Source organism: Dunckerocampus dactyliophorus, chromosome 6 (assembly GCF_027744805.1).
Source record: "Dunckerocampus dactyliophorus isolate RoL2022-P2 chromosome 6, RoL_Ddac_1.1, whole genome shotgun sequence".
Lineage (NCBI taxonomy): Eukaryota > Metazoa > Chordata > Actinopteri > Syngnathiformes > Syngnathidae > Dunckerocampus > Dunckerocampus dactyliophorus.
In genome coordinates this window covers 8,342,336-8,351,409 of record NC_072824.1, presented here as the reverse complement: position 1 = coordinate 8,351,409, position 9,074 = coordinate 8,342,336, and the positions used below count along the sequence as shown (strand labels likewise).

General features: G+C 44.3%; 1 protein-coding gene across 2 annotated transcripts; it reads left to right on the top strand.

The window, feature by feature from the left end:
• The first annotated feature begins 479 nt into the window (after nucleotides 1-479).
• mmaa (metabolism of cobalamin associated A) lies at nucleotides 480-5,565 on the top strand. 2 transcript variants are annotated; one of them, XM_054778597.1, is made up of 7 exons: nucleotides 480-568; nucleotides 791-1,200; nucleotides 2,039-2,143; nucleotides 2,216-2,386; nucleotides 2,466-2,551; nucleotides 2,698-2,847; nucleotides 3,728-5,565. In XM_054778597.1, exons 2-7 carry the CDS (start codon nucleotides 810-812, stop codon nucleotides 4,016-4,018), a joined length of 1,194 nt encoding a protein of 397 aa, XP_054634572.1. In that variant the 5' UTR covers nucleotides 480-568; nucleotides 791-809; the 3' UTR covers nucleotides 4,019-5,565. The 2 variants fall into 2 exon arrangements, with proteins under 2 accessions (XP_054634572.1, XP_054634571.1); XM_054778596.1 differs by having other exon boundaries at nucleotides 2,021-2,143; nucleotides 3,728-5,564.
• Nucleotides 5,566-9,074: the final 3,509 nt, after the last annotated feature.

Here is a 9,074-nt window from a genome sequence, read left to right as displayed (position 1 = left end):
TTGTCTAGGTGGAAGTTTTCTGCTCCACCAGACCAAGGGTAGACCATCTCACACTTGTCTTACCAGGTTAGTGTATTACGGAATAACTCCCAAAACATAACATTTTGTACAATTTAACGACATTTCGGGGGGGCATAAAGAACTTGCAAACCTTAAACTTAACTACAGTGTAGCGAGGTTAAATAGCTCCATAAATGACAATGAGTTAACACCATAGGCTGTTAGCGCCATTAATAACCTATTGGCTGTCAAAATAGCTCAAATACAGAACTGTGAAACAATTTCTGGTCAATAATTGTTAAACGTTAAGTAAGCTTTTTCTGCCATCTGCTGGCGTTTATGTTCTCCAAAGCCCGCCATTTAGCCTTTTAAATACTAATTAAAAATATACATCAAAACGTTGTTTCGTTTTAAAATGTTGAATATAAATAATTTTATCATGTTTACTTACGAATTTGTGACGCAGAGGTATTTGTATTGTGGGGAGGTAGAACGTCACCGGAAACTAAACTCACCACCACCGGAAGCAGGAAGTACATTCGTAAGGCGTCTATGGAGCACACCCGAGGTCAGTTTGTTTCGTTTCTTTTAGACTTATTTACGTCTATACATTCGATATTTAATATATTTATATGCTGATATTTTAAACAGATAATGTTTTATCGTCTTGTTTAACTTATCAAACTGTTTTGTAGCCGTAATTTCCTGTTTACCATATCTTAGCTAAAATTAGCTTACCTTACGTTGTGGCCGAAACTGACAACTTACTCACTGCTTTCTTCTCTTCTAGGTGCCCCATAAAATGTGCCATGAAAATGAGACAGCTAAGCTACTCGCTTCTCCGCCACATTACATCCAGTGCCCCTTCACTTGCCTTGCCTTCACCCACCAGGACATGCCTCCATCAGGGGCCCTCACGCGCTATACCATGTAGTCACATACATCATCAATGGAGGAGTGCGAGCGCAGCTTTGAACCACCACATCCCGGACCTGAGCGGGCCTGAGCAGAGGCTGCTAAATAAACTCTATGAGGGACTAATAGGGGGACAGCGGGCCTCTCTTGCAGAGTCCATCACCCTGGTGGAGACGCAGCATCCCCGGAAGAAAGAACTGGCCCAGATTCTGCTCCAGAGGGTGCTGGCTTACAGGAGGGAGCAGGAGAGCCAGAATGACGGGAAGCCTTTGGCTTTTAGAGTAGGTGTGTTGTAAAATATTTTCTGGTATGCTGGTCTTCCTGCAGTTTATTCACTTGTATCAAGTTATGGAATCGAAATTCATGTAATCCGCTCCAGGGTCAAACTGTCACCACAATGAAACCCTTTTAACTGTACAGATTAACTGCCAGTCAGTTGTGATAGTAAACCACCCATGTAAAAAGCGTGGCTTTTATGGAAGTGGAGTGGGAGATGTACATTCTGCTTTTGTTGCTGTTATGTTCCATTTCTGTTTTTTTTTTCTTTTAGTTTGTAATTGCTACCCTTCTGTGGTGGCAACATGAAAAATATACATTTTCTTTGCTCACTGTGGTGAAGTCCCGCACTACTTCCTGAGAAATTTCACGAGATGTTCTGGGATCTTTCACGTCATATGAGTGGTGACCATTTTTGGTCTTTATTGTTTGACCTCACTTCTTACTTGTTTATATTATGATTTTCAGACTACTACAAACTCAGATGCTCTGCAAATGGTACAATTTGGAGTTCAGCACCAAATTTAGTGGGAAAAAAAGCCTCTAAATATAAAATTTTGGATTTGGAGTGAGTAGTTTTACTATAGTGTTTGCTTAATGTAGATGTGGTATCCATTGGTCAGCTTATTTTTACACTTGTATGACCCTTCATTACCTTGTAAACATTCCATGTACACTCAAAGGTTATATGATGGTGGTAGTTTCACCCTGGGACAGATTAATTAAATTTCAGTTACTTCCTATTGAAAAACTGTTTGAAATCCCATTGTATTGACTTATGTTTCTGTACAGTAAAATTACTAGTTATATACTGTTTCATGTATGCCAGGTCTCTCCGGTCCTCCAGGAGCAGGGAAGTCCTCATTCATCGAGGTGGTGGGGAAGATGCTGACAGGGCGTGGGCACAAAGTGTCAGTGCTGGCTGTTGATCCATCCTCCTGCACGACGGGAGGTAGCATCTTCGGCACAGATGATGCAAAAATTGTCAGTTTGGATGAGTCTTGATTGTCCTCTCTGATTGCAGGCTCTCTGATGGGTGACAAGACCCGCATGACGGAACTCTCCCGGGACATGAACGCCTTCATCAGGCCGTCACCGACCTCAGGAACGCTCGGCGGCGTCACCAGGACGACCAATGAAGCCATCGTTCTTTGTGAAGGGGCTGGGTATGATGTTATCCTTGTGGAGACTGTGGGTAGGACATGCTGGACAACCTTTGTCAAAGATAAAAATATGAATAATTTGACGATATTATAATCAAAGATTATTCTCAGGTGTGGGCCAGTCAGAGTTTGCAGTGGCGGACATGGTTGATATGTTTGTGTTGCTGATTCCGCCTGCAGGGGGCGATGAACTGCAGGTCAGAAAACCAAGCAAACCACTGTAAAGCTTGACCTTAAATAAATGTTATCTCTGGTTTGTTTTTGAAGCTTTAAATACATTTGTCTGTGCAGTTTACCAACATAATTCTTCAGTAAGCATGAAAAACATTTGTCTTGTCTCCAGGGTATTAAGAGAGGCATCATTGAGAGGGCCGACCTGGTGGTGGTGACCAAGTCGGATGGAGACCTGGTGGTGCCGGCCAGGAGAATCCAGACGGAATACATTAGTGCTCTGAAGCTACTAAGGAGGCAGTCCAAGTCATGGAACCCCAAGGTGAGTGAAATCCCATCCCCAACCCAAAATCCCTGTGAACTGACCCGGCCCTCCAGCCCTAAATCAGTTGTCCTACTCGACCGCAACCAATGCCGTTTAACCCAGCTTCATCTCGCCATCTTACCATCCCTGCCTGATTCAACACCTTCTAGTTAATCAAATTAACCTCCGCATCAGCTCGCCTTCCCTACTCTACCCAGTCTTCTTCCCCGACAAACAAACCTTCCTATCCAGTCCACCGTCATTGAGCCACCATCCCTTCCACCATCCCAGTTTTCCAACCCAAAATGCCTAACTTGCCCATCAGACCCAGCCATTCTCCATGAACCTGATTATATAGATATATACAGTGTTACTAACGATGTCCAGCAATTTAATATGACATGAATGTCTTGATGGTGCTTTGTAATGATACTTTGGTCAGGTTTTGCGTCTGAAATGTTGGAGACTCTCCTGGTTATAATTCATTTTTGTCAAGGTACAGTCTATACGTGTACATGGTAAATGGTCCTTCACTTGTATAGCGCTTTTCCACCTTCAAGGCACCCAAGGTGCTTTGAGTATACAGTGTACATGTAGATAGGTGTAATTATTGGACTCAAAGGTAACCGTTTGAACCCAGTCAAGAGGCCAACATGTATAGATGTGCTCTCGCCTATCAGGGTATAACCTCAGTGACAAGGTGCTGTACTCCTAACTGATGGACTTGTGTACTTAACGACTGAAGTTTACATAACGAGTTCACGTTTCATCTTGCGAAGGAGGCAGCATCTCAGTTTATTTTGTTGCACCTATCAACGTCTGCCAGCAGCGGCATAAGCTAAGACATTAAATTCACACATGCAATCCCGCAACCCTGCCCTTCGTCCGATTTCTTCAGGTTGTGCGGGCTTCCTCACACAGGGGTGAGGGCATTCCTGAGGTCTGGGCCAGAATGGAGTCCTACCGGGAAGCCATGTTGGCCAGCGGCGAGCTGCAAGGCCGGCGCAGGGCCCAGCAGAAGGTCTGGATGTGGAGCTTGATCCAGGAGAACGTGCTCGCCCATTTCCAGCATCACCCCGGTGTCAGGGAGGCTCTGCCCCGCCTGGAGGAGAGGGTCACCAGAGGGGACATCTCCCCTGGCCTGGCCTCCGACCTGCTGCTCAAAGCCTTCCTGTCGTCGTCCTCGTAGTCAGTGGGGGGATGGAGGCCTCGTTTAGCAACGTCTTGTGCAATCAATCCTATCAATACTTGACTTCTCTTAAACAAATCTGGGCCATTTCAAAGGACATTTTTATGCAGACAACAGAAGAATACTTCACTGACAACAACTGGTATTTGTAAATTTGATCTTGTTGCATTTGTAAAGGTTTGCACAGTAGTTATCACTTTTCCCAACAGAGCCGTTACACGTCAATATCAAAAATACACTATTAAAATAATGGCCTCTTTGGGACGTTTTACTACATTCAGTGTCCAAGCTTGCAATTCATCAAGTTTTTTGTTGTGTAAACAGTTATTTATGAGCATAACTAAAAACACCGCTCAACCATTTTGTATGGATTATTGTAAAGGGGTGTAGCAAGGAAGAAACTCACACGTTTTTTTTGTGGGCATGGGTCCAAAAATTCTACAAACACAAAGAATGTGCAAGTTCCATGTCTGGTTCTATGGTTATCAACACATTTTCCTTTTTTCCCCCCCATCACTGGTACCTTCCTGTAGAGACATTATACAAAAAAGGCAAATAAAAGGCCAACTTGTGGAGTTAATGTTAACTGAGCTGAAGTCTAAGAAGATTGTTACGCAATGGTTTGATCACCTGGGGCATTTTTTCCTAGAATTAAAAAAAAAATAGAGAACAATTTTGTTTAAATTGCCAATGAAGCACTGAACACGTAGTGAAATGAATGCGGGGTGTGGTCACAGACACATCACCAAAATGGCAGCACATCATGTAACAGGTAAGTAGACAAACTTAGGGCAACTACTACTACTATGGGGAATAATTAACAACAACATTAACTCTAAACATGTAACTCTCATCTTTTTACAAAACAAGTGCCGCAAGGCATGCGGCGAAGCCAGAAGCACTCCCAGCTCTTGAGTGATGCCGATACCTTTTTGTCAATAGTTGCTCAAAGGACGTGTTCGAGTTAACATAGTTATTATCCTACACTACTACTAGTAGTAGTAGTAGTAGTAGTAGTAGTTGCCATATGTGTAGTCATGGAAAAAATGATTGGACCACTGTTTCTTCAGTTTATTGATCCATAATGCCTGATACAACTAAAGGTATATTTATTTGGACAAACAAATATAGCTCATAAGAGTTTAATTTGAGAGATGATATCTAGCAAATTCCATGGTTTTCTTGATAATAACCAAAATCACTTAAGTTCTTACATGACTAGCTATAGCATTGTACTGCCAAAAAATGAGCTAGTTTTGTTGCAATTTATATATTTGTCCAAACAAAGGTACCTTTAGTTATGTCGGGCATTAAAATGAGCAAGAAACTGAAGAAACAAGGGTGATCTTATTTTTTTCCATGACTGTATGTGTTATTTACCTGTTAAGTTGCTGTGTGGTGGTTAAAGCGTTTTCTTTTATGACACTGCGTCAGTCTAGTAATGACCTCCTGCTGTTTCTCTTGACACGCTAATTGTCAGTTCGTCTTTGGCTACTGCTTGCTAATAAAGAACTTTCTCAAAGCAAGCTAAAGTGCCTTTGGCCATCCCTCAAGATTACCACAGTATTATATTTTCATCACATACGGCCTATTATCGCTCATGTTTGTAAAATCTTCTGGTGTTGGTTGTTGACAAGTTAGTCACTTAGTCGAAACATGATTTTGAAGCGAGTACTTGATGTGGCCCAGCCTCACCCAGGCTACGTAATTTTAGTTTAAGACCCCTGATCTACAGTAGGCATGCATGGTGTTAAATTTTTGTTAGCCACTGGAGGGCGCCCTAATACCACTCTGGCCAGGCTGGATTCATTGCCCTAATTTATTGTACCCACTCTAACGCCCCGCCCCCTTGCTTCTTGCTGTCATCCATTCTCCACTCAGGAAGCTTTGAGTTACTCAGAGGTGAAAACATGATCACTCACTGTTGCACTATTGCTTGCCCTTTTCAAGTAGAAACTCAGGACTGGTAATTCTGAACCACCCACAAGCCAACTTGACTGGCCTCCTCTTGGGTCGATGCCGGGGCTGCACCGGAGGAGCGTGATGACGCCTGCTGAATGCAGATGGATTCATTAGATCCGATGACACAAAGGCACACTGTAGCCTCACTCCTGCAGCTGTGGACTCACACGCTGTCGTTGCACGTACATTTGTGCTTAGCAGCCATCTTAGCCTGTCGACACGTGAGCAACATTTCTCTGCATTGCTTCAATTAAGTACTGAGGCTGTGTGTGTTTTTGTGTCAGCAGTCTGGAGATGCAGTCAAGTTCTTGGTCTTTGTGTGTAATTGCAGGGCCACTCTTAGTGGAGCCTCGTCACAGGAGGGGACGTGTGCACTGTATGTGTTGTGCGCGTGTTCAGAGTAGGTGATATTGCACATGGTGGGGAAAAGCTGTTACTGTACTTAAATACATTTGAACGACTCACGTTCACATGCGCAAATTTAACTCACCACGCTTGCAAATCTGGCTTTCACAAAATGTTACCTTTGGTACAAGACAGTCCAGGAAGTTTCCCCACTGATTACTTGGTAGAAAATACATTCTTTCCTACTAGTTAAGATTCAAGATTCAAGAGAGTTTCATTGTCATGTGCATGGTAAAACAGCAGTTATACCATGCAATGAAAATCTTATTCTGTTCATTCTCCCACGAAAAGAAAGAAAACACAAGAAAGGAAGTTAGACGCCCTCATTGCTCGTAAAGGGCAACCAGTGTGATCCCTGTTTTAAAAAGCAGTTCATGTTGCCTGTGACATGACTAAAGTCAGCTTATCAGGGTTGAAATTTATGAAAGTTCTGAAAGTATTTTTCTCAAGCTGCTGCACCTCAAATGAAGCCACACTTAGAAAACCCTCCACTAGACAACTCTAACTTTATGAATCCGTTCCAACAAGTTTGATGGAAACCAAAACATACAAGAATGGAATTCATTTTTTCCATACAAAATAATGTGAATCCAATCAATTTTGGTTTTATTGTACTGTGGGTACCTTCTCTTGCAACGGATCCACTTTAGGGTATTTGCTATGGCTAACATTAAAAAAAAAAGAACATTGGAACAAATTTTGTTCGCTTTTTGTAGGTTCCGCTGTTGCTGCTTCCAACAAATGCATCTGCGTTCTGAATGACAGTCTTGTTATTGTGGAAGAGGCTGAATTTTTGATCGGGCCCATGTATTGGATTATGTACATCTATTAGATGTAGTATGTGTGACATGCTGGTCCAACCAAGCGTCACCTTCAGTGTTTGCTGTGCTTGTCACATGACTCCACATAACACTGCACTCACCCTCCCTCCTTTTTCCTTTTACACTGTCCTACATGTCTTACATAGAAGCCTGTCACTTGCGCACATACACACACACACACACACACACACACACAGTGGCTGCTTTGTTGTCCAGCCACTCTGCAATGTCGTGAGCGATAGCGTGAATGGCTTCAAGCTCTCTTTCAGTGCACGTGGAGAGGCTAGGCTAATGGGCTTGGAGAGCTGCTGGGCTCTATAGCAACATCCTTCTTGTTACGCTGCTTACATGCCCCCCCCCCCCCCCCCCCCCCCCCCCCCCCACACACACACACACACACACCCCACACCCATGCAGCCTTTAAGCCCACCCTGATGGCCTTAGACATGTCTTACCGTGTGAACTGCAGAGAAGGACTTAGTCGCAGGATATGTACCGTAAGCTGCGTGTGCTAATTCTGCTGAGATGATGACACTCTAGGACGGCCACAGCATGCCCCCCCGCTTTATTACCCACCTAATGCTGATGTTTGCGGTGTGTAATTTAACGGCGCAGCCCGTTGGCCAGGCCGTCGTTGGCGAGAAGGCACGTATCGAGCCTTGGCGCTGGTAATTGGACTTGAGAACTGATTGGGAAGCTTGATTGACCTCCACTAATGGATTTGAGTGAATAATTATTTGTAGTTATGGTTAGAAGATGATATCAGGGTGGATGGTAGAGGGGGAGCCCACCACCAGAGTGACTCACCCCTGCCGCCAATCCTGCCAGCGCTCAATTAATGAAATCCAGCTGCAGGGGTGCCACATGTGCAATGGCGGCGCAAAAAGGGGTCTGTGGTCAGGAAAGAGGTTATCTTCATCCAGCCACCACTGGCGGCCTGTGGCCCATCACGGTAGTTATTATAAAATCTTGCCCACTCCAGGTAGAAGACATTAAGGTTGATTATGTGTCCATTATTTTTAGCAGCCTGTGGCAGCGCTCAGCACAGCCCCGCAGCCGACATGTTAATGAGAGCCCTCCCAACATGGCAGGCAGCGCCACGTCAGGACACCAAAGGCAATCACTCCTTAATCCCACGCTTTAATTAGCATCCAGGCCCGCCTTAGGTGGCTTCTGCCTCTCTTTTCTCCATACTGGAGGTCCAAACAAAGTTGTTGTCTGTAAACTTATTCATTGCCATATTTTTACATTATCATCATTATTATTTTGACTAATTTAAGATATGTTGTGAAGTCCGCTTTTTTTTACAAAGCCATTTTCCATTAAGCGGTAGGCATATACAGGGGGCAGGCTAATCTAGCTCAGAGCGGTCAGAGGTGATATTGCGTCCATTTCCATTGCTAATACAGAACAGCAACCCGGAGTGGTGGCACCTTGTAGAGGCGGTGTGTAAAACAACCTAATAGCTGCACCTTTTCACTCATCCTCATGTGTCCCTGTTACTCGGAACGCCCTCACCCACACCCTCCCTCCTCCACTGTGCATGACCCCTCGTTGCCCCTCTTGCCAGTTTCTATTATTTTTGGCTGCCCAGTGGCCTGGTCATACCGGTGCCAGATATGACAGGTAACACTGGGCCGCACACTCTCCTGCTAATGTGCAGGTCAGCCTGTCATAGGTGGCCACTCACCAAGAACAACCCCCCTACATCCCTATCACACCACCGCTCCCCTGTTTATGGATGAGTGCCGGACCATAACCTCAGCCTGAAGCCATGTTTCAATCCAGACACGGTTCAGGCCCTATTAGGCAAACTGTAAGAGTAAATATAGACGGCCCATGATGTTGATGTTGATTTGGAATTGTCT

Bases quoted from the DNA above. Each gene is read 5' to 3' on its own strand.
- mmaa (XM_054778596.1), top strand. From the start codon at position 810: ATGAAAATGAGACAGCTAAGCTACTCGCTTCTCCGCCACATTACATCC. The intron at 1,201-2,020 runs GTGTGTTGTAAA...CATGTATGCCAG, and splicing joins GCCTTTGGCTTTTAGAGTAG to GTCTCTCCGGTCCTCCAGGA. The intron at 2,144-2,215 runs GTAGCATCTTCG...CTCTGATTGCAG, and splicing joins ATCCTCCTGCACGACGGGAG to GCTCTCTGATGGGTGACAAG.